This window comes from Peromyscus californicus, unplaced genomic scaffold (assembly GCF_007827085.1).
Source record: "Peromyscus californicus insignis strain IS unplaced genomic scaffold, ASM782708v3 Scaffold_5__1_contigs__length_169319896, whole genome shotgun sequence".
In the NCBI taxonomy this organism is placed as follows: Eukaryota; Metazoa; Chordata; class Mammalia; order Rodentia; family Cricetidae; genus Peromyscus; species Peromyscus californicus.
The window spans coordinates 38,159,499-38,185,467 of NW_026294573.1; the positions used below are offsets into that span (position 1 = coordinate 38,159,499).

At 41.0% G+C, this 25,969-nt stretch overlaps 1 protein-coding gene across 2 annotated transcripts; it reads left to right on the top strand.

Annotated features, from left to right (window-relative positions):
• The first annotated feature begins 13,725 nt into the window (after window positions 1-13,725).
• On the top strand, window positions 13,726-24,008 carry LOC128096877 (cytochrome P450 4A14). 2 transcript variants are annotated; one of them, XM_052716962.1, is made up of 12 exons: window positions 13,726-13,920; window positions 14,911-15,043; window positions 15,953-15,997; window positions 16,436-16,563; window positions 17,103-17,227; window positions 17,569-17,723; window positions 18,142-18,248; window positions 18,331-18,521; window positions 19,812-19,945; window positions 20,769-20,833; window positions 20,954-21,030; window positions 23,840-24,008. In XM_052716962.1, the coding sequence occupies exons 1-12, from the start codon at window positions 13,726-13,728 to the stop codon at window positions 24,006-24,008; spliced, it is 1,524 nt and encodes a 507-aa protein (XP_052572922.1). The 2 variants fall into 2 exon arrangements, with proteins under 2 accessions (XP_052572922.1, XP_052572923.1); XM_052716963.1 differs by lacking the exon at window positions 15,953-15,997 and having other exon boundaries at window positions 20,971-21,030; window positions 23,840-23,872.
• The last annotated feature ends 1,961 nt before the right edge of the window (window positions 24,009-25,969 follow it).

Consider the following 25,969-nt stretch of genomic DNA (forward strand, 5'->3'; position numbering starts at 1 on the left):
AATTGTAACTCCCCCACCTTTAAAACTCTAATTTTATTAATTTGTTCTTTCTTTCTCCCTCCCCTCTTCTCTCTCTCTCTCTCTCTCTCTCTCTCTCTCTCTCTCCCCCCCCCCCCCCACTCTCCTTCTATAGAGTCTCACTGTGTAGCTCTGGCTGGCCTAGAACTCACTTTGTGTATTAGGCTGGCCTTGAACTCACAGAGATCTGCCTGTCCCTGCCTCCCTTTTCTTTTGGTTAGTTTTGGTGAGAGTTTGTTGTTCTTCAACAACCAGGGAGCATGCCCGGAACTGACCTAGGCCCTCTGCAAATATGTTACAGTTGTGTAGCTTGGTCTTCTTGTGGGACTCCTAACAGAAAGAGACAGTGCTGCCTCTGACTTTTTTACTGGCTTTGGGGACCCTTTTACTCATACTGGGTTGCATTGTCCAGCCATAATACAAGGGGAGGTCCCTAGTCACATTGTAACTTAATATGACATGTTTGGTTGATTCCGGGGAGGCCTGCCCTCTTCTGGAGGATTTAATGAGGAGAGGCAGAGCAGAGAGGAGATGAGGGAGGACTGGGAGGAGAGAAGTGAGGGGAAACTGCAGTAGGGATGTATTAAAAAATAAAAAAAAAGTATTTGATTAAAAAATTTGTTGTTCGAGAGCCTGCCAGCACCTGACTGGACTAAGAGGTGAGTCTTTATCCTCATACCCGAACACCCCAACACCTAGGCTATGGGCCCAGGGGAACAACCCTGCACCCCTACACCACACCCCACTGCAGTTCCAGTTTCAGGCCAGTTGGCAGGCAGACCTCCTGCACACAGGACAGACCACCACCATCCCCCATTAGACCCTGCAACCCAAGCCCCATCTCCCCAAATCCCACCCACCCTCCAAGACTGCAACTGTTCTCTGAGACAGAGCCTGCCAGCACCCAACTGGACTAAGAGGCCAGTTGGCAGGCAGACATCCTGAAGACAGGTCAGACTACCACCATCTACCACGTGGTAAGACAGCAGCTACTCCCTGAGACAGAGCCCACCAGTGCCAGTTGGACTAAGAGCTGCTCCCTAAGACAAAAGTCCACCAGCATCGACTAGACCAAGAGCTCCCAATGGATCAAGAGTATCAATCAGACCAAGAGAGGCTCCCTCAGACACAGAAACTGCTTGCACCAAGTGGAGAAAGATATGGGTAGACGCCAGTGCAAAAATACAGTCAACAACATAAAAACCAATATGGCTCCATCAGAACCTACATCAGCAAGAACTGAACATCCCAACACAGAAAAAACAGAAGATATCTACCATAAAAATGACTTTAAGAAGATATCAGAGATCTTAAAAGAGGAAATGAAAAATTCCCTTAAAGAAATCGAGGAAAAGTCAAACAAAAAAAATGGGAAGAAATCAGTAAATCCCTTGAAAGCCAAGAGAAAGCAATTAAACAAGTGAGGGAAACAGTTCAAGATTTCAAAACTGAAATGGAGACAATAAAGAAGACACAAACTGAGGTAATGCTGGAAGTGGAAAATCTGAGTAAACAAACAGGAACTACAGATGCATGTATAACCAACAGAATGCAAGAGATGGAAGAGCAGATCTCTTGCGCTGAAGATACAGTAGAAGAAATAGATTTATCAGTCAAAGAAAACACTAAAACCAACAAAGTCATGACTCAAAATGTCCAGGAAATTTGGGACACCATGAAAAGACCAAACCTAAGAATAATAGGAATAGAAGAAGGAGAATACCAACTCAAAAGGCACAGAAAATATACTCAACAAAATCATAGAAGAAAACTTTCCCAACCTAAGGAAGGAAATGCATATAAAAATACAAGAAGGTTACAGAACACCAAATAGACTGGATCCGGAAAAAAAAAAAAAAAAAGTCCCCCTCGCCACGTAATAATCAAACCACTAAACATACAGAATAAAGAAAAAATATTAAGAGCTGCAAAGGAAAAAGGCCAAGTAACATATAAAGGCAGACCCATAAGAATAACACCTGACTTCTCAATGGAGACTCTAAAAGCCAGAAGGTCCTGGACAGATGTTATGCAGATGCTAAGAGACCATGGATGCCAACCCAGACTATTATAGCCGGCAAAACTGATGGAGTAAACCAAATATTCCATGATAAAACCAGATTTAAACAATATCTCTCCACAAATCCAGCCCTACAGAAAGCACTCGAAGGAAAAATCCAACCTAAGGAAGTTAGAAACACCCATGAAAACACAGGCATTAGATAGTCCCATACCAACAAATACCAAAGAAGGGAAACATACAACACTACCACCAAAAAATAACAGGAATTAACAATAAACTGGTCATTAATATCCATCAATATCAATGGTCTCAATTCACCTATAAAAAGACATAGGCTAACAGAATGGATACGAAAATAAGATCTATCCATTTGCTGCATACAAGAAACACACCTCAACTTCAAAGACAGACACCACCTCAGAATAAAAGGCTGGGAAAAGACATTCCAATCAAATGGATTTAAGAAGCAAGCTGGTGTAGCTATCCTAATATTTAATAAAATAGACTTCAAACTAAAATCAACTGAAAGAGATCAGGAAGGACATTACATATTTATCATAGAGAAAATCCGACAAGATGAAGTCTCAATTCTGAATATTTATGCCCCAAATACAAGGTCACCTACATTCCTAACAGAAATATTACTAAAGCTTAAATCACACATCAAACCCCATACACTAGTAGTGGGTGACTTCAATACCCCCTCTCTCACCAATGGACAGGTCTACCATACAGAAACTTAACAGAGAAATAAGTGAAATAACAGAAATTATGACTCAAATAGACTTAAGAGATATCTACAGAATATTTCACCCTAACACAAAAGAATATACCTTCTTTTCAGCACCCCATGGAACCTTCTCCAAAATCGACCACATGCTTGATCACAAAGCAAATCTCAACAGATACAAAAAAAAAAAAAAAAAAAATTAAATAACCTCCTGTGTCTTATCAGACCACCATGGCTTAAAGTTAGACTTCAACAACAACAATTATTACAGAAGGCCTACAATCTCATGGAAACTGAATAATGCCCAATTGAATCACCAATGGGTCAAGGAAGATATAAAGAGAGAAATTAAAGATTTCCTAGAATTCAATAAAAACAAATGTACAACATACCCAAACTTATGGGACACTATGAAAGCAGTGCTAAGAGGAAAATTCATAGCTCTAAATGCCCACATAAAGAAGTTGGAGAAATCTCACACTCGTGACTGAACAGCACAACTGAAAGCTTAGAACAAGAAGAAGCAAAGTCTCCCAGGAGAAACAGATGCCTATTAGTGAAATTATTAAGGCCACTTCACGTAGTTAAAAGGGAGATTTATTAGTGTCATAACTTACAAATGAAGGGATAGGTAGGTTGCAGGTTCTGGGAAAGACACAGCGCAGTCTGGCGGTGTTCTCTGGAGAACTCTTCTTGGTCTACCTCTAGGGTTCGAGATCTAGGAAACAAGAGAGAGTGGTGCATCCAGATCTCGGGTCTTCAGGGCCCTCTCTTGGCCTACCTTGTAGGCGTGATAGTTACCGAAGCCTCAATGGGGGTTGGAACTTCCAGACCAAAGCTGGAATGGCTACCCACTACAGATGACAGGAAATAATCAAATTGAGGGCTGAAATCAATAAAATAGAAACAAAGAGAACAATACAAAGAATCAATGAAACAAAGAGTTGGTTCTTTGAGAAAATCAACAAGATAGACAAGCCCTTATCCAAATTAACCAAAAAGCAGAGAGAGAGAGCATCTAAATTAACAAAATAAGAAATGAAAAGGGGGACATAACAACAGACAATGAGGAAATCCAGAGAATCATCAGGTCATACTTCAAAAACCTGTACTACACAAAATTGGAAAATCTGAAAGAAATGGACAATTTTCTGGATAGGTACCCCATACCTAAGTTAAATCAAGACCAGATAAACTGTTTAAATAAACCAATAACCCCTAAGGAAATAGAAACAGTCATTAAAAGTCTCCCAACCAAAAAAAGCCCAGGACCAGATTGTTTCAGCACCGAATTCTACCAGATTTTCAAAGAATAGCTAATATCAATACTCTTCAAATTGTTCCACACCATAGAAACAGAAGGAATATTACCAAATTCTTTTTATGAGGCTACAGTTACCCTGATACCCAAACCACACAAAGATACAACAAAGAAAGAGAATTGCAGACCAATCTCCCTCATGAACATTGATGCAAAAATACTCAATAAAACACTGGCTAACCGAATCCAGGAACACATCAAAAAAATTATTCACCATGACCAAGTAGGCTTCATCCCAGGGATGCAATGATGGTTCAACATAGGAAAATCTGTCAGTGCAGTACACCATATAAACAAACTGAAAGAAAAAAACCACATGATCATCTCATTGAATGCTGAAAAAGCCTTTGGCAAAATCCAAAACCCCTTCATGATAAAGGTTCTAGAGAGATCAGAAATACAAGGAACATACCTAAACATAATAAAGGCAATTTACAGCAAGCTGACAGCCAGCATCAAAATAAATGGAGAGAAACTCAAAGCGATTCCACTAAAATCAGGAACAAGACAAGGCTGTCCACTCTCCCCATACTTATTCAATATAGTACTTGAAGTTCTAGCTAGAACAATAAGACATCAAAAGGAGATCAAGGGGATACAAATTGGAAAGGAAGAAGTCAAACTTTCATTATTTGCAAATAATATGATAGTATACATAAGTGACCCCCAAAATTCTACCAGGGAACTCCTACAGCTGATAAACTCCTTTAGTAAGGTGGCAGGATACAAGATTAACTAAAAAAAAAAATCAGCAGCCCTCCTATATACAAATGAAAAGGGGGCTGAGAAAGAAATCAGAGAAACATCACCGTTTACAATAGCCACAAATAATATAAAATACCTTGGGGTAACTCTAACTAAGCAAGTGAAAGACCTGTATGATAAGAACTTTAAGTCTCTGAAGAAAGAAATTGAAGAAGATATCAGAAAATGGAAAGATCTCCCATGCTCATGGATAGGTATAATCAACATAGTAAAAATGGCAATCTTACCAAAAGCAATCTACAGATTCAATGCAATCCCCATCAAAATCCCAACACAATTCTTCACAGACATGGAAAGAACAATACTTAACTTTATATGGAAAAACAAAAAACCTAGGATAGCTAAAAGAATCCTGTATAATAAAGCAACCTCTGGAGGCATCATGATCCCTGACCTCAAGCTCTACTATAGAGCTATAGTAATAAAAACAGCTTGGTACTGGCATGAAAACTGACATGTGGACCAATGGAATTGAACTGAAGACCCTGACATTAATTCACACACCTATGAATATATGATTTTCGACAAAGAAGCCAAAACTGCACCATGGAAAAAAGAAAGCATCTTCAACAAATGGTGCTGGCATAACTGGATATCAACATGCAGAAGATTGCAAAGAGATCCATATCTGTTGCCATGCACAAAACTCAAGTCCAAGTGGATCAAAGACCTCAACATAAATCCAGTTGCACTGAACTTGATAGAAGAGAAAGTAGGAAGTAGTCTGGAATGAACTGGCACAGGAGACCACTTCCTAAATATAACACCAGTAGCACAGACACTGAGAGTGACAATTAATAAATGGGACCTCCTGAAACTGAGAAGTTTTGTAGAGCAAAGGACATGGTCAATAGGACCAAACGACAGCCTACAGAATGGGAAAAGTTCTTCACCAACCCCACATCTGACAGAGGGCTGATCTCCAAAATATATAAAGAACTCAGAAGCTAGACATCAAAATACTGAACAATCCAATTAAAAAACGGGCTACAGAGCTTAACAGAGAATTCTCAACAGAAGACTCTCAAATGGCTGAAAGGCATTTAAGGAATTGCTCAACATCCTTAGTCATCAGGGAAATGTAAATCAAAACAACTCTGAGATCCCATCTTACACCTGTCAGAATGGCTAAGATCAAAAACACTGAAGACAGCTTAGGTTGGAGAGGATGTGGAGCAAGGGGAACACTCCTCCACTGTTGGTGGGAATGCAAACTTGTACAGCCACTCTGGAAATCAGTATGTCGGTTTCTCAGAAAATTGGTAATAAGTCTTTCTCAAGACCCAGTTATACCACTCTTGGGCATATACCCAAGGAATGCTCAATCTTACCACAAGGACACATGCTCAACTATGTTCATATCAGCATTATTCTTTTTTTTTTTTTTTTTTTTTTTTTTTTGGTTTTTCAAGACAGGGTTTCTCTGTGTAGCTTTGCGCCTTTCCTGGAACTCACTTGGTAGCCCAGGCTGGCCTCGAACTCACAGAGATCCGCCTGGCTCTGCCTCCCGAGTGCTGGGATTAAAGGCGTGCGCCACCACCGCCCGGCCCGTGTGCCACCACCGCCCGGCCAGCATTATTCTTAATAGCAAGAACCTGGAAACAACCTAGATGCTTCTCAACTGAAGAATGAATAAAGAAAATATGGCACATATACACAATGGAGTACTACTCAGCAGTAAAAAACAATGATATCATGAAATTTGCAGGCAAATGGATGGATCTAGAAAATATCACCTTGAGTGAGGTAACCTAAACTCAGAAGGACAAACATAGTTTGTACTCACTCATAAGTAGATACTAAATGGGAGGGAAGGGATGGCCAGACTGCAACCCACAACTCCAGAGAGGCTAGCTAACAGGAAAAAAACCCTAGGAGGGACATATGGATGATCCTGTGAAGGAGAAGTGGATGAGATCTACATGAGTGGACTGGGTGGGGGTGGTGGTGGTGGCAGAGGGCAAGGAGTGGGGGATGAGAACATAAGGGAATGGGAGGATTGAGCTGGAACAGCGACAGAATGGGAGGGCAGGGAGGAAGATACCATGATAGATGAGGACATCATGGGAATAGGAAGAGGCAGGGTGCTGGGGAGGCTCTCAGGAATCCACAAGGTTGATGCCACCTTGGTCTGCTGGCAGTGGTCCAGAGGGTGCCTGGACCGGTCTGCTCTGTTGACTAGCCTAGCAAATAACCTAGCTGTTATCATAGAGCCTTTGTCCAGTGACAGATGGAGGCAGATACAGAGGTCCACGGCCAGGCACCAGGTTGAGCTCCAGGAATCCAATTGACGAGAGAGAGGAGAGATACTGCAGGTGAGGGACGTCAAGATCATGATGGGAGGATGTGCAGAGATGACCGGCCACACTAGTGGAAGCCCATGAACTGTGGACTGTTGGCTGTGGAGCCCCCATGGGACTGGGCTAGGCCCTCTGGATATGGAAGACAGTTGTTTGGCTCAAACTGTTTGGGGGGCACCCAGGCAGGAGGATTGGAATCTGTCCCTGGTCTATGGGCAGGCTTCTGGAATCCGGTGCCTGTGGTGTGACACCTTGCACAGCCTTGGTGCAGTGGGAAGGGACTTGGACCTGCCTAGGCTCAGTGTGTCGGACTCTGCTGACTCCCCATGGGAGACCTCGATTTGGGGCATGTAGGGATGCAGGGTGGCTTGGAAGAGAGGGCTGGGGGCTGGGAAGAGGGAGGAGGGGGTCTGTGGATAGCATGTGGAGTGAGTAGAAAATTTTTTAATAAAGAAAAATGAAAAAAAAGAAAGTTATGGAAAAAAATTTGTTGTTCTTGTTTATTTTTCCAAATAATCAATTCTCTATATGTACCATACTTTTACTCTCAATTTCAACAATTTCTATCTTGTTATTTTTTATTTCTTGCTGTCTATTGCTTGTGGGTCTCTATTGCTCTTGGTTTTTTAAGACTTTGAGGTGCATCATTTGGCAATTTGTTTGAGATTTTTCCAATATTTTAAATGTGTAAACAGAAGTTTTCCTGTGTCCCACCTGGCCCACAGCAGTTTATAAAATAATCAGTCAGAGGCTTAATATTAATTACAAACTGTTAGGTCTATGGCTCAGGCTCATTGCTATCTAGCTCAACATCTTAAATTAACCCATTTCTATTAATCTATGTATTGCCACGTGGCTGTGGCATTACTGGTCTGCTGGCATGTTGCTCTTTGGGCGGTAGGCTGCCATCTCCCTGACTCTTCCTTCTTCTTCTTGTCTCTCTACCTGGATTCCCCACCTGGCTCTATTCTGCCTTGCCATAGGCCTTAGCAGTTTCTTTATTAACTAATGGTGGCAACACATACTCACAGCAGACAGAAAGGCCATCCCACAGCATAAATGTGAGTACTCAGAGGTATAAACTTTCCCCTTAGTATTTGGTAACTTGTGCTTTTATTTTTGTTTGGTTATTGGAACTTTTTGATTTCTTCTCTAATTTTTTTCAATGACTCACTGTTAATTCAAAAGTACGGTGTTCATTTTCCATGTATTTGTGTCATTTCTGTAGTTTTTTATTTCTGTTGATTTATAGTTTCACTGCACTGTGATCTGAAAAAAACCCACAAGATCTTATTTTTTACTCTTTTGTATTTGGTAACTTTTTGATTTGTGACCTATAATGTGGCCTATTTTAGACAAGGTTCCGTGACCTGATGAGAAAAATGTGTATTCTGTGTATGTTGAATAGAATATTCTGTATGTATCCATTAAATCCATTTGCTCTATGATGTCCTTAACTTTGAATTCATTTTTGTTTGGATGACCTATTTAGGTATAGAGTGGGGTACTGAGATCTCCCAATAACATTGTATCAGGATTTATCTGATATTTTATGTACATTAGTGTTTGGTTTGTGAAATTTGATATCTAAACATTTGTTCTATATATATTTACAACTATACCTTTTTGGTCAGTTGTTCCCTCTATTAATTATACAGTGGCTTTCTTTATCTCTCTTCTTTAATTCTGGTTGAAGTCGACTTCATCAGATATCAGAATAACTACACTGACATTTCTCAGTTTCCATTCACTGGTAGATTCTTTTCTATTTTTTTATCTCAGTTTGCAGTGTTACGACCAATGATGTGTGTTTCTTGGAGAAAATGGTTGGAAATTCATTTTTTAATAGTCAATTAGTTTGCATTTCTTTATGGTGAGTTGAGGCCACTTACATTTGAAATTATTATTGAGAGATATTTACTGATTTCTGTAATTTAGTTGGCTGTTTTCTGACTGCCTGGATTATGGTTTGTTCTTTACTTTCTTCTCTATTAGGATCAGGAGTTGGTTGCTTTACTGTGTTGGGTACCATGGGTTTTCTGAGCTTTCTTTTATCTATTCCTTTCATGAAATTTAATTGAGACTGTCTTTATTTCTTTATTTTCAAATATCTTTTACAGGGCTGGTTTGGTGGTCATGAATTGCCTTAGTTTTTTTTCCATTTCTGCCTTTTCTCTCCAGGTCATGAGGTTATGGATTGAATTCACCTGCTTGTTTTTATATTCTTTCAGGTCATTGGTCATATTTGGCCAGAAAACCTTTGAAATCACCAACTAACATTTACGTATTTCAGTAACTTTGAGTTCAGTAGTTGAGGAGGAGGAATCGTGTTGTCTTGCTTTTTGATGTTTCTAGCATTTTTTTTTTTTGCTGTGATTTGCACAACTCTTTGTTTGGATATTTCTCCTTTTTGAAATCGGATTTTCACATTAAACATTTTGATTTTGAAATGTCAGTCCCCAGCGTCATTCAGTATCCCTCAATGAAAAGAAAGCAAACTGCTTTACCATCAACCAAACCATATAAAATACACTTAAAATCAGGTACAGACCAATGACTACATAACTTGAAAATGGCACTACTGTAAAATGTGCTATAAAGATAATGTTATTTGGGTTAAGTATAGAAATAGTAAACTAATGAAATAAAGGAAGGAGACAGGAAAGGGAGAAAATAGAGGAGAAGCAAAGTTAAATAACGGAAAGGAAAAAGAAGAAGAATAAAGAATGTAATAGAGGGGAAAACAAGACAAGAGATTAGGAAGAATAAGAAAGAGGAAAAGGAAAAGCAAAAAAGATACCCTCATAAAGAAAAAGTAAAAACCAAAATTAGATAAATTTAAGAAGGGGAATAAAAAGTAAAAACAGGAGTATTAAAAAAGTAAAAGAGGCTGGAGAGATGCTCCACAGTTAAGAGCACTTGTTGCTTTTGCAGAGGACCTAGGTTCGATTCCCAGCACCCACATGGACTGGTTCATGATCATTTAAAACTCCAATTCCAGCAGATCTGACAACTTTTTCTAACATTCATAGGTACCAGACATACACATGGTGCATGGACATAAAAGCAGGTGAAACATTCATACACATAAAGTAAAATAAATAAACCTTTAATTAAAAAACACCCAATAGTGTAAAACCAGAATACTATTAAATGTAGGGTTGGAATAAGGAAGAAAACACAGAATTTGGGAATCCAAGAATGAAAAAAAATTGCCATCAAATGGAAAAATGCATGAACAAAATTACATGATGAATGAAGGGGACAACTAAGAACATATTTTTGTAAAAGCAAAAGGTTTCTTCTTGAGATTTCCCAGACCACACCCCATCAGGTGGCTAATGCTTTAATTAGGGTTTGTTTCTCAAGAGCTATGAGAATGTGGTAAACAACTACATATGGCATTGGAAGCAGCTAGGGTGGTTTGAAGAGTCTGGGGGGAATGTAGATATTGGCCTGGTCCTTTTGGTGTATGATGTCATGTAACTTTAGGAGTTCTCTGTCTAGGTTTTTTTTTGTGGTAGAAATAACATATATTGGTGAGAGTGGGGCATTGAAACTACCCACTGTTACTGTGTTGCAGCCGATCTTTGGTTTTAGATCTGTTGACGGAATTTGGTGCCTTACTGTTTAGTAGACTAAAAGTTATCTTAATTTACTTTTGACTTTCTCTATTAAATTGGAAAGAAGTGAATCACCTCCAGCCACCCATTTTCTTGATTTCCCCTGATTTTTAAAAATTATTTATTTAACGTGCATAGGCATTTTGCTTCCATGTGTGTCTGTGTGCTACACGCATGTAGTGCCTGCACAGGTCAGAAGGGGGTGTCAAATGCCTGAGAATTGGAACTACAGGTGGTTTGTTGTGAGCTGCTACATGGGTTCTGGGAATAGAACAGGTTCCTTGAGAGCAACTGCTAAATCTAAGAAAATGGTAGAACTACTGTAGAATGTACTGTAGACATAAACAGTATTAAACCTCCAACCTCATTCCCTGATTTTTTTTTTTTTTTTTTTTTTTTTTTAGGTTTTTCAAGACAGGGTTTCTCTGTGCAGCTTTGCGCCTTTCCTGGATCTCGCTCATCTAGACCAGGCTGGCCTTGAACTCACAAAGATCCGCCTGCCTCTGCCTCCCAAGTGCTGGGATTAAAGGCGTGCGCCACCACCGCCCGGCTTCCCTGATGTTTTAAACAACATTCTTTTTGGAGGACTGTTGTGGGAGAAAGCAGGTCAACTGCCTTGTACTAGTGCCCTGAATTTAATAAATACTCACTCCATGTTCGTTACTACAATAATATTGAAGGAAGCAGGCAAAAGCACCTTGTGCTAAGTACTGCCATTTTGACTTCAGACTCCATTTTATCCTGTAGGGTGAAACAAAGTTCAGGTTCTTAGGCCTTAGGGGAGCTGGGAACTTTCCAATGGCTGGCCAACCTTCTCCTTAAACAATAGAAATAGTCTGTTATTCCTCTTAGTTCCCTAAAACATTATGGCTGTTCCTAACGACAGAAAGAACAAATGAATCTGATTGGTTGGTCTGAAAAGCTTATGTTTTGTGTCAGTTGACAATGATCCTTGACTCCTGATTGGTGAAAATTGTACCTGTAACTTGGCACAGGTGTGTTTATGTTTTTATGCTTATAAACTCCACTTCTGCCCCTGCTTGGGGCTTCCAGGAAAAGCAAGGCTCCCGAGTCCTTGTCCTGCAGCCCTGATCAATGAGTGACTCCACTTATGTGGTGATTTACTAAAGTCTTGGGAACCCATGAGTGTTGTCTCTCTCCTTTCTTTTGGGGCACAATGTACAGGGTGCTACAACATGAATCAAATTGTAAAGAACTCTGATTCAGAGAAGGAACCAGTCAAAAGTAAAATTCAGCAGTAGTCTTGGATACCAGAGCTCTTTCCAGTACAGTCTCCCATTCTGTGAGTGAAGAGTAGGAGATGATCCAAGTAGGAAAGGGGTAAGGGTACAAGATGACCCATTCAGTGGGACAGGATCACAATGTCTTTGCTAACTATTCACAGCATACATTGATCTTTCAATCATTCACTCATTAAACAAATATTTGAAGTTATAAAATGACCACAAAGTGGGGTAAAAGTTCAGACAAATGAAATGCAAATAGTTGCATGTCTGCTCTGTCTTTGGTTTTGACAAGAGCTCAGGATTTCAGAGAGAAAGAAAATATATGGGTTATGTAATACATGCCAGGTCACAGGGGAGGATAAAGTAGGAGTGTGTTCAAGAAAACATTTGGATAGGTGAGGGGCAAACATACATTCCTGGAAGAGTGAATAAGCTGGATTCCTAGAGATGCGTGTTGAAATGTCTTTTGTGTATGACTCTCTGGATTTTTCACAACTGAGTTGATTTAAGGAAGATAATCATGATCAAATTGAGGGGAAGGACCCCAAAGAAGGGCTCATCTCCACCCCTTATCTTTTTTGTTTCTTTTTCCTTATTTGAACGTTTGCCATTTTTAAATTAGATTTTTTATTAAATTTTTAGTACAATATATTTTGATCATATTATTCACCTCTTTCACCTCCTCCCAGATCCTCTCTACCTTTTAACCCACCCAACTTCATGTTAACACAACCCAAACATCCCTTCTCTGCTTAAGTATAATCTCCATAAATTTGTTGGAAATCATCTCAGCACTGTTCAGTTGATGGGATGATAATTCTTCAAAACCTCATTTTTCTATTTTTGCTTTATTAATCCCTGGGTGGACATTTTATTTTTCAGGCAAGCCATAATAAGTATCATTGCTCTGATTTCTGTTTTAGAATTTACCCAATCTGAGCTCAAAAAATATGTGTTGAGTTAGTAAATAACTGAATAGGTGATGGGCATTTTAAGTATTTGGGAAAGCTATTATTATCCCACTCAATCAAGATATTGAGGCACAGAAAAAGTGTGTAGCAGGCTACATATGTGGTGAGGCTAACCTGGGTCTTGAGCCTCCTGAATGTAGCTGCAGTGTTCCACCCATTGGCACATTCATCCCGGATCATAACTGGAGAGGGGTTGGGACAAGTCCTAAGTAAAATGTAAGAAACAGCTGGATTTGGAGTCCAGAGGCAAGGATCACTGTGTGTAGAAACTCTCAGCAACTATGTTCATCTGAACACACCAATTTACTACTTGACATCACTTCCATCTTGATGTTACAAAAACAGTAAAGCAGCTGCACCTATTGAATGTTTGGTAAATTAGAATATGGATCTCTGAATATCAAGGCTAATTATGTCTATTCCATAATTCTATCTCATCAACTAGGATATTGCCTAACACATAATAGGTGCTCAATAAATATTTGTAAGTAGTACAGAGACAGGAAAGTGGGTGTGTAGATAGCTATTACCAAGACCAGTTGCTAGGGCTTTGTTTTCACTGTTTCCCAAGGTCAATGTTTCAGGTTAATAAACTTTGGACCCTGAGGTCAATCCCTATCTGCCCTCTCCATTCTCCCTCCCATAAGCAGGTGGATCAATCTTCTCATGACTTAAATGCGGTCACTCCAAAGGCTTAGTGACACTAGTGATCCAGAAGTCACTAATCATGAGTTTCTCCGTATTGAGCCCCACCAGAAATTTGGATGGTGTCTCTGGGTTCTTTCAAGTGGTCTTCCTGCTCAGCCTATTTCTGGTGCTTTTCAAGGCAGTCCAGTTCTACTTAAGAAGGCAGTGGCTGCTCAAGACGCTCCAGAATTTCCCATCCACACCTTCCCATTGGCTTTGGGGACACCAACTGAAGGTAGGAAGAAGGAAGAGAATGGAAGAACATGAAAAGCTGGAGCTCTGATAGTTTAGTTTCAGTCCATGGGGCAGTTTGCTGTGGGATGAGTACATGGTTTCTGAAGAACACCCAGTTTCCTTCTAAGAGTGAGCTTGCCTTAACCATAGGAAGCATATACCCTCTTAAGAAGATGCAAGTCGACAATAGACTCAAATCTCAGAATGCACAAGGGCATGAGAAAACAGCCTATCCTTATGGAGTGAGTGAGTAATACCAGGTACAGAGAACAATTATCTAGGTTTGTCAAGACTGAGAGAACTTGTAGAAGTGATGATTTGGGGCCCATGTTACATATCAGTTTCCTCTGAGATTAAAACTGCCCATTTTGTAGGGAAACTTGTGATTACAATATAGGATGTTCCAAAGAGGGGTAAAATATTCCATTCAGAAAGGAAGCCCCTTAAGATACTGGAAATTCTATGGGGAGGTGAAACATTCCACCCTGCAGGGGAGTTCCTTAAGTCCAGGAAGCAAATAACTCCAAGGTTTCATGAAGTCCTTGAAACTGGCATTATTCACTAGCCTCCTCCACCCCCAAGTGTATATACGCAGTAAGGATGTCTGACTGTGCTAGTAGCCCTTAGTAGAGTACAGTTTGGTAAGGGCTGCATGAAGAGGCACTCAGTGAGGGACTGCACACCAGCCACATCTAAGAATAGGTAAATTTAGAGCTCCTACAGAATGCTGAGGCTCTTACCCCAATAGCTTCTCTAAAGAGCATTAGCTCCATCTAACAAGGCTTCAGGATCTCGCCAGGGCAAGTTCTTGGACACAGCAAAGGTCTGGATGAAAGAAAATACAGATTATCAAACTGACCTAAATTTCTTTTTCTGAGCATTTCAGGGCTACGTCCCTGTGATGGTCCTGCCTCTCCCATACCACACAAAGTACTAGAAGTCAAAGAACATTTTCACTAATTTGTCTTTTCTTTGGTGTCTGTTCCCAAAGGACAAGGAGCTCCAGCAGATTCTTACATGGGTGGAGAAATTCCCAAGTGCCTGCTCACAGTGGCTCTCAGGGAGCTGTGCTCGAGTCCTGCTCTATGACCCTGACTATGTGAAGATGATTCTGGGGAGATCAGGTGAGAGCCCAGCTTCATTGCTGCTGTAGCATGACTGCCATCCAATGGTCAAGCCCCAAGTATGTGAAGTTTTAGAAAAGAGTGACATTTCAGCCATCAATGTCTAAATAGCACCTACTACCATTCTCCCTGTTCAGAGACCGACATAGATGACTAACAATATTTACATAGCTCTCAACACTTAAAATAGCTGCACAGGGCTTAATTTAAGTTTTCATATTTTTCTTTTAAAACAAATTGAGTTGATGTGTTTCACAAATTTCTCAATAGGTGAAGAACAAATTTTATATCCAGAGTCTTGGATTCGAAAACCTCTAATTGCTTACTCACCTGGCTCATAGGACTACTAAGCCACAGCCCATTATAGAAAAAGAACAACAACAAAAAACAAAAACAAAAAAACCAAAAAAACCCAGGTCTTTTTGTTATTCTTTGGCTTCGAGAGTTTTTTGTTTTTGTTTTTCAAACATCATAGTGACAGAGACATTCAGCTGCTGGTACAATGAAGTCTGTCCTCCTAAGCCCAGATAACTGGCGAGACAAAGATAGAAAGGAACGGGAGGCAGTGAGCAGTGATAGGGAACAACAAACTGTCAGCAAACATACACCAGGAACTAATGGCTTGGTTGCTGAGATGGTTCAGATGGTCAAGGGGTTTGCTGCCGAAGCCTGATGACCTGAGTTTGAGCCCTGAAACCCACACTGAAAGTGGGAAAAATAAACCAACTCCTCAGTTGTTTTCTGAACTCCACACAAACACTGCAGCAGGTGTACATGCATGCACACACACACACACACACACACACACACACACACACACACACACACAGTAAGTTTAACAATTCTGAAAAACTAAAGAGTTCATAAAAGCTTCTTTATCTGTTCCTCAAGATCTGTGTTACTTTTCAGATCCAAAGGCTTCTGGTGTTTACCGATTTATTGCTCCCTGGATTGGTAAGCATATTAAAATAAAGAATGTGTTTTCCTGACTGCTCTTTGGCTAATGGAAAACAACGGGTGATTGGCCACAAATATCATGATCCATCCCTAAACATGAAGGCTTTATTTCTCTTCTTCCTTGGTCCTTTCTAATGCTGGTGTGAGTGTGCATGATATCTAGTTTCTGACATATCATTTCTTCAAACATTCATGGCTAGACATTTATATTTGTCTCTCTTGACCTGATCCCAACACATTTTCTTTTGTTATCTCACTTCTTAGTCACAGAAGATTTCATCAGACAGACTTGGAGTCTCACTGTCCATGTTTTTGTCTAAGAAATCCCACCATTTTCTTTCCTTATTCTACCCCAATGAATTTGACTAAATGTTCCCAGGGGTACCATTGATTCCACTTCTACCAGAAACACTCATATACCAGTCTCTGGCCCAGGCTATGGTTTGCTTCTGTTGAATGGGAAGAAGTGGTTCCAGCACCGACGGATGTTGACCCCAGCCTTCCACTATGACATCCTCAAACCCTATGTCAGAATCATGGCTGACTCTGTCAATACAATGCTGGTGAGTTGCTCTATCTATATCTCATTTTGTTACACCATTCACGGTACACTCACAATGTCCCTATGGTCCAACAAACTCTAGTCATTACCTCCTATTAGGCCCTGATTTCTGGCCTCACCATGTTCATCAAACTTTTGATAAATGAAATGGAATTAAAGTCACTGATAGCACTCATGAGGCATGTTCATTCACACCACAGGTTATTTTCCTTCACATGTTTTATTCCTATATTGGTATTTACACTCATTTTTCAAGTCTAGTTCACTCTCAGAAAACCAAGGGGGCCATTTTTATAAACTGAAAGATTATATTTGTTTCTAAAAACAAACAAGCAATAATTGGATATCATGTTTTGTTAAAAGATTTGGAAGAAGCAGGCATCAGATTGTAAACATTTGCTTCATGCTTTTAATTTGGTATAAGCATATGATGTTAATGGTGAGGGACTCCAGACTGGTTAACCATAAATAAACAGAAAAATCTTAGTCTAAACACAGGTCTTCTGAAGAAAATATGTAATTGTCCCATTCTCACCGTAGGACAGATGGGAGAAGCTTGATGGCCAGGACCACCCTCTGGAGATCTTTCACTATATATCCTCAATGACTCTGGACACCATTATGAAGTGTGCTTTCAGCTATCAGGGAGGTGTCCAGTTGGAAGGGTGAGTGACACCTTTATTTGTAGTCTTTGGTCTTACCAATTTGTAAGGCTTTAGTAAGATGTAAGTGGGGCAGCGAAGACAGTTGCCTCCACAGAAAGCAAGATTCTCACCCAGCCCTAGGTGAAGCTCTAATTTCAAACCAGCCCCAACAAGACATAGTAGAGTTCTAGCAAGTGTGGAAGGCCATTTTCTAAGGTCTCAAGGATTTGAAAACATATTAAGACATAAGTGATGTGTGCCTTGGTGCTGTGTGTCCCACAGGTGAAAGGATGACTATAGAGCCCACTCTATTCTTGGGTCAGGCACTCCCATAACCAGTATATTGTATCTCCTGTCTTCAGAAATTCCAGGTCCTACACTAAGGCTGTTGAGGATCTGAACAACCTGGCTTTCTTTCGAATTAGGAGTGCCTTTTATGAGAATGACACCATCTACAAAATGTTCTCCGATGGCCGTTTGTCCCACCGTGCCTGCCAGATTGCTCATGAGCACACAGGTTCTGCCTTCCCACCCCTTCTTCCTTTATCAGGCTCATCCCAAAGATATGATCATACATCTCAGACACAGTGAATTTACCAGAAGCCTCTGTAGGACCTGAGACACTCTGTTAGTTACTACCAAGATGCAAGATTTGGGAGCTAGGATGTTAGCACATGTGGTACATTACAAGAATTACCAGTTTCATTACGTTGGTAACACTGCATGGGACCCATCCAATAGCCTTTAACGTGACTCTGTGGTCCATGATTCTGATTGGAGGCTTGAGGTATATGAGATTGTGCAGACTCCAAACCATGACCAAATTCCCACTTGCACATGTACCCTGGGCTTCATAGGACACACAGATTGGGGTCAGGGATCCTGTGAATTACAGCAGCTCTGGGATCTATCTGACAAATGCTGTCATGGGGTAGATGGAGTGATCAAGATGAGGAAGACTCAGCTGAAGAATGAGGAAGAGCTGGAGAAGGTCAAGAAGAAGAGGCGATTGGATTTCTTGGACATCCTTTTGTTTGCCAAAGTGAGTGGGGTTCGGGGGTGAGGTTTGGCCCAGAGGCACAGATTAGATACAACTTTGCTCTCTTACCTGTGCATTCACTTAGACAGAGGATGGGAACAGTTTGTCTGATGAGGACCTGCGTGCAGAGGTGGACACATTCATGTTTGAGGGCCATGACACAACAGCCAGTGGAATATCCTGGATTTTCTATGCTCTGGCCACCCACCCTGAGCACCAACAAAGATGCAGAGAGGAGGTGCAGAGCATCCTGGGTGATGGAACCTCTATCACCTGGTGAGAAAAACTCAAGACAAAGGAGACTCCTGCCTTCTTGTAGAAGAGATCTCTTTAAAATTGTTTTCTTTTTCTTTATTCTTCTCTCACACAATACACCCTGACCACAGCTTCCCCTCCCTTCCCCACTTCCTGTACTCTCCTCCCCTCCCCTCTTCCCCAGACTCACTGATCCTCTATTTCCCTTCAGAAAAGAGCGGGCTTCCAAGTGATATCAACCAAACACTGCATAACAAGATGCAATAAGACTAGGGATCAACCCTCATATCAAAGCTGGACCAGACAACCCAGCAGGAGGAAAAGGGCCTCAAGATTAGTCAAAAGAGTCAGAGAGACACTCACTCCCTCATTAGGAGTCCTACAAAAACCCCGAGCTAAACAACCACAGCGTGTATGCAGAGGGCCCGGTGCAGACACATGTAGGCTCTATGGTTGCGGCTTTAGTCTCTGTGAGCTCCTGTGAAGCCTGCTTAGTTGATTCTGTGGGATGTGTTCTTGTGGTGTCATCAACCCCTCTGGCTTCTACAATCCTTCCCCCCCCCCCACTTCTTCAAAGTTTCCTGAGTTCTACCTAATTTGGCTGTATCTTTGTATCTGTTCCCATAAGCTTCTGGAGAAAGCCTCTCTGGTGATGATTGGGCAAGACCCCAATCTAGAAGAATAGCAGATTATCATTAGGAATTATTTCATTGACTTTTTGTCAGTCACGTTTGGTTCTACCCTAGGTCTCTAAGCCGTCCAGCTTCCTGATCCTGACTGTCCAGGCAATGCTGGGCATGGGTTCCCTATAGAGGTGTGGGCTTCAAATTAGACCCATCATTGGTTGGCCACAGCTACAAGCTCTGAGTCACCACTGTCCCAGTGCATCTTGCAGGCAGGACAGCTTATGGGTCATAGGTTTTGTGGCTGTGTTGGTGTCACAGTTCTACCACTGGTAGCCTTACCTGGTTACAAAAAATGGACAATTCAGGCCCTATATTCTCCCTCTGTCCCTTCCTCCCTACCCGATTCCTCCTGTTCCTATTCCCACCTGCCCCCAGTCCACCCACAAAATCTATTCTATTTCCCCTTCCCAAGGAGATACATCCATCCACCCTGGACCTCTCCTCTTTATCTAACTTCTCTGGGTCTGTGGATTGTAGTGTGATTATCCTTTACTTAACAGCTAATATCCAGTTACAAGTGAGTACATACCATGTTCATCAGTGGGTCTGGGTTGCCTTGCTCGGGATAATTTTTTTTCTAGTCTTCTCAGCTCTGTGTGATTTTTCAGTATGGGCTTCATTTCAGGGATCACCTGGACCAGATGCCCTACACTACCATGTGCATCAAGGAAGCCCTGAGGCTCTACCCCCCTGTACCAGGTGTGAGTCGAGAGCTCAACACACCTGTCACCTTCCCTGATGGACGCTCCTTACCCAAAGGTAGCCAGAGCCAGTCACCTAAGTCCTCACGTGTGCTTCAGTTTTCTCAGTAAATTGGATCCTTACTTTGAAGTTGAGATGAGGTCATAAAATTGAGACCATGGAAGTCTCCTGGAAGAAATGCCACCCTCTAATTAAATGTCATTCTCAGCCTTGAAATTGCAGTCATTTAAGATATTCAGGATTGAAATAGAATGACACAAGTCTTGTGGTGGTACGGTTTTGTTCATGAGTAAAAGCAAATGAAAAAGATAATGGAATCCTACATGTGGGTGTAATGTCTCCCAGTTTCTCAGGAAACTTTGAGTTGATGAAAGAGAGGAGCTAATGATAAGTTCTGAGCTCCTTGTCTCCACAGGAAAACACATATTAATCATTGGATATGATCCTACCTCTGTCACATCCAAGCAGTGTAAACATAGGAAAAATAATGGGCCTCATTGAGAATTTAGCATTTCATGTGAAAAATGATCATTAAACAGTGTCTTTGAGGGTGGTGGGGAGGGACTTGTGAGTGTTATGTGAGCTGACGTAGGTTCTTCAATGGTCGATGTAAGACGTTTGATGAGTGTATGCTGTCACTTCACTTACTGGAAGCAGGATACTCCCAACACTTCACTGCTGTCTGTCATCACTGGGTTCATGGTTTTCTAATGCATGCTTTGCTAAGCTTCCTATGCCTGAAAGGATCATTAGCTCTAAGTGATGACTCCTTATATGCAGGCCAATTGTGCATGCCAGTCTCCTATTGGGTATAAGTCTAGAGCCCTATTTCGTTGGCTTAGTTATGCTTCACTCCATGTCTTTTCCCTTCCCCTCACAGGTGTCTCAGTTGCCATCTCCATTTATGGCCTTCATCATAACCCAAGTTTGTGGCCAAACCCTAAGGTAAGAAGGCCTTGAGAAGAGGGAAGAGCTACTCAATTGCAACTTTATACATTCTGTCTCCTTTTGCATTGGAAATGGACTTGACTCCTATCCACCCTGGCCTTTGTGCTCTCTCTGCAGGTGTTTGACCCTTCTAGATTTGCACCAGATTCTTCTCGGCACAGCCATGCTTTCCTGCCCTTCTCAGGAGGAGCAAGGTGATGGGAAAGGATTAGAGGAAAAGGGAGTCTCTGGCACACATTAATATTTTATAATTCTGATTGCTTATGTCCCTATGTGGTCTACTTGTATCTCTGTTGATATATGTGAACAGATAGTGTCATGTATATGTGTTTGTGCCAGAAAGAAAGATGGCAATTCAGTATACCACAGAGGTTTTTAACCCACTGTCCTGTGGCCACTGAAACATTTGTATACAAAATTAATATGCTTTGATATTTTCACAAATTCTGAATTTCATATTTCAGAAGTATATTCTTTATACAAATTGAACCAAGAACTTAGTTTTCAATAATCTTGAAGGGAGAATTTCTCTTTCCCAAAATTCTCATTATAGCCCAGTAGGTTTTCTTACTAATTCAGCAGTTGGATGCTTCTATGAACCTTTGAAATATATGTACCTATAAACATATGTAATAAGCATGTATTAAGTATTATAAGGTGATATATTTAAAATTCTAGAAACTGTATGGGCTCTTCTGTTAAAGTGCTATACACACACACACACACACACACACACACACACACACACACACACACACGCGCACAACACATATATATTCACAACTCATTGTACATTGGACACCAGTGGCTATTGTCTCACATTTTTGGTTTCTAGTCTCACAAGATTTTGCTGCATAGACAAATGCTTACAACTTGTACATACTTCCCCAGTTTGTAAAGCTTTGCATGTGGGAAGGGACTTCAGTGAACAGGCTTAGCCTACCTAGTCCAGTGGTGACAAATACAGGAATGAGGACATTAAACAGCTTCTGAGGAAAAGCCTCTCCTCTGTTTAGTGATGATGTATGCCATAACTGGTATGTACAGTGACGGAGAGCTGAATGAGACAAGGTGCTAAAGGGCTGCTGTGAAAATCCACCAAGTCTACAGGACTCATCCTGTAGAACACAAATTCCCCAAAATTTCTTAAGGTTTGATACAATGGTCATCATGAGTCAAAATGTCTCTAGGGATTATATAGGGGGAGAAAATTAAAGCTAAGAATTTCTTCTGATTGACCAATTCTTTGAAACCTACAGTACTGAATCAGCTCCCACAGAACAGGCTTAATGCATGGCATTTCAAGGGGAAACTGCAGTCAGGATGTAAAACAAACAAACAAATAGGAAGAAAAAAATAAGAAAACATATGATGGAGTTTATTCCCATGGTTAAGAATTTCATCATACCCAGCCCAAAACAATGCAGCCATTGGAGGGTAGGATACTTGTAGGAAGCTAAATTTCTAGCTTATATAATCTTTATCCTCTGTGCATATTATTTTATTTTTAAAATTCAACTCAGTAAATTCAAATGCAAAAGTATTTTAAAATTGTATTTTTCTGCCATGCCTTTTGCTGAGGCAGGAATGCAGAAGTGTAGAATTCTGATCCCAGCCCAGCAACAAGACCAGAAGTGTATATAGTCAGACACATGTATTTGAAGTAATCATCATTCCTTCTTCCTGTCTCTTACTCATGCATCACTCATTGACAGTTTGTTACACATTCCTTGCTGTCCTATAATCTGAAGTGTAGTGGGGCCTTGAAAAAAGCACCAATGATACCTTAGAGTCCTGGAGGAGATGAGCAGCCACAGAGGATATGGAGCTAGCTGACTCTTAGCTTGTTCCTTTGGATGTGACAGTGAATGTTGTGTAATATTTTGTTTGTGTTCTGACAAATAAAACTTGCTTGGAATCAGAGGGCGAAGCTAGCCACTAGTTAACCATAGAGATCTGGAGGTCTGTACAGAGAGGGACAGGAAGTGATAAGGTGGGGTGGAGACAGGATCTTGGCCCTTTTGGACTGGAGGAACGGAAGAGGAAAGAAACGATTGTGGCTGCCCTCCAGGTTCTCTGATCTTTCAGGTTTTACCCTGATATCTGACTCTTGGTTTTTATTGATAAGATTAGTTAGATTTATTCAAGTGAGGTGGAGAGAAACATTACAGGCAACTTGAGCAGCATGAGCTGAAGTAGGAAGTGGGGCTAGACAGATAAGAGATGGCGGCTCAACAATCCTACAGTACGTGTGGTTAGGGCTGAGGTACCTGGATGCTGTTCTACCTGGTGGAGTGAGTGCATAGGAGGAAGCGTGTGGAGAACAAAAGACTAAGGCAGCAACAATGCACATAAGGGCTTTTCTGGAGTCAGATGAGAGGGCTGCAGATGATGGTAGTCTGAGGGAATGAGGGGTCAGAGCCTGACAGTGGAGTGGGAGGAAGATGGAGGAACAGCTTGAAGATTCTCAATCAGATGCATTCACCAGAAGCTTCTACTGCTAATATTTGACTCCCATTCTAGGATCAATTCATTTTTTATGCATAGATGATAATCCCCAGGATGGTGATCTACCCCTTCTCATATTGCCCCTAATAGGGGTATTCATAGTGGAGATCCAGAAACCGTTAGGAGAGAGAATGGCTAACTAATGATTACCTCATTAAATAACTCATGTGCTTGTACTCTATGCCCCACAATTCTGGCACTGTTCAAATGACATTTCACACATCCAAGAGCAGGACTAGGGGCAGAGAATGCCCTAGAGGAATGAGAGACTTTGTCATAGGTCAGAAGCCTATGCACAAAGACAAGGGATTCAGGTACTTGTGTGATCTCAAAGCAGGTGAACTATTAGGTGTGTGACCTCTAAGGAAAATGATTAGACTGGTACCCTGATGGGGTACCCTAATGCCCTTCAGGACTGAGGTTCTAGGAACAATGCTCACTGTACTCAGAACATGCCAAACAGCACATCTCACTTTATGTTTCTGCTTGGTTCAGAAACTGCATTGGGAAACAGTTTGCCATGAATGAGCTGAAGGTGGCCGTGGCCCTGACCCTGCTCCGCTTTGAGCTGCTGCCAGATCCCAACAGGATCCCGGTCCCCATGTTGAGACTGGTGTTGAAGTCCAAGGAGGGGATCTACCTGCGTCTCAAGAAGCTGAGATAATTCTGGTAGAGAAAAGGACAGCTCTGGGGGCCTGCTGCCTGCAGTACATTCTACTTGTCACCTGCTTTTGCCCCAGGCTTATCTGTATTTCTTTCTTTCCTCCGATCCTCGCCCCTCTGCTGTCTGTAATGTCTCCTATCATCCCATTTTTCTGCCCTTCTTTCTCTAACTCTTCCCAGACTCTTCCCAGATTGTGTGTGTACCTGTCTCCCACCTGGCTGTATTTCTGACTGGTCACATAACCCCTGAACACCTGCCTGTCCTCAGTTTATCCTTTATAACCATCACCCTGACAGAAGAAGAGATATTTTAAAGGGAAACACTCATGCCTCTCCCTTTGCTATCAGACTCCTGAAACAATGGACCCCATGAATTAAAGTGTCCTTAGGAATCACATGCTGGGAGAAAATTAACGTTAAAAATCTGCACTAGCCAGAAGAGGAACTTGAAAAAAAGAAGAGACTCTACATATTCTGTTTGTCTCATGGTGAATTAATGTATGTAGATTTCCTTGCAGAATACTACTGTTACAGAGAAATGAATAGTTTTTCCTACTTTGGGCCAAACTATAAATAAATCCATTTTACTTCATTTACTTCTGTTTCCTATTTCATTTACGATACAGGTATGAACCTAAGTGTCCCAAAGTGGCTTTGGCAAGTCATCCATCAGGAAACCTTGTTATGGTCTGCTCCCTGCTATTAGAGGGTGGTAGAACTCTCAGCTCCTGGGGGGTTTTAGTTGCCTTTTGACCCTTGGGGCTGGCTCTCTATAAATTAAGACTGATAATTTGGTTAAGCTAAGGAGTTTTCTGATTTTAACCTGGTCTTAGTTGCTTAGATTATTCTAGTTATTTAGTTCAAGGATTTGGAGAATTCCTGTTAAACTCTCATGATCTGGATCTGGATTCTTTGGTGATATCAGTGCCAACTATAAATAAGAGTGTTTGCCATCTATGCACCGCACACAAGAGCACCCAAGTTCATAAAAATAATACTACAACTCAAATCATGTATTGACCCTCACACAGTGATAATGAGTGACTTCAATATCCCACTCTCACCAGTAGATAAGCCATCCAGACAAAAACTAAACTAAAATTTTAGAGCGAACTGATGTCATAAATCAAAGAGACCTAACAGATATTTCCAGAACATTTTACCTAAACACAAAAGAATAGACCTTTTTCTCAACACCTCATGGAACATTCTCCAAAAGAATGATAGAGACAGGAGATACAAAGGAAATACACCAAGTCTAGATTCTGATCAAGGTGCAACTTTATTTTTCTCCAAGAGGATTTATATAGTTCTTGCAGGGTGGGGGGAGCAAGAAGCTGTTATCTGCATAAGGTGGGGCAAGCTAACAGGATGTTTGTATAGGATGTTTACAGGGTGAAAGGGTCAAGGGCTCTGACTCAATGTCCTGTTGCTAGGCAACCTGACTGTAAGATGATCTAGTTCCCTGTCCTATGTATTTTTCTGTATTTTTCCACTAATTAGAGATTCTGTCCTTGTCCCTGACACATAACTACAGATACCAAGGAAATTCAGAGAACCATAAGAAAATACTTTAAAAACCCGTACTCTATCAAATTGGAAAAGCTAAAAGAAATAGGTAATTTTCTTGGTATGTACCACCTAACAAAGTTAACTCAAGAACAGATAAGCAATTGAAGCAGACCTATAACCCCTATTGAAATAGAAACAATAATGAAAAGTCTCCCAACCAAAAAAAGCCCAGGGCCAGATGACTTTAACACAGAATTCTACCAGGCTTTCAGAGAAGAGTAAGGTCAATACTCCTCAAATTATTCCATAAAATGGAAACAGAAGGGACACTTCCCAATTCACTTTTAGAAGCCACAAGTTACCCTGATACCCAAACTACATGAAGACCCAACACAGAAAGAGAAATACAGATGAATTTCTCTTATAAACATAGATGCAAAAGTTCTCAGT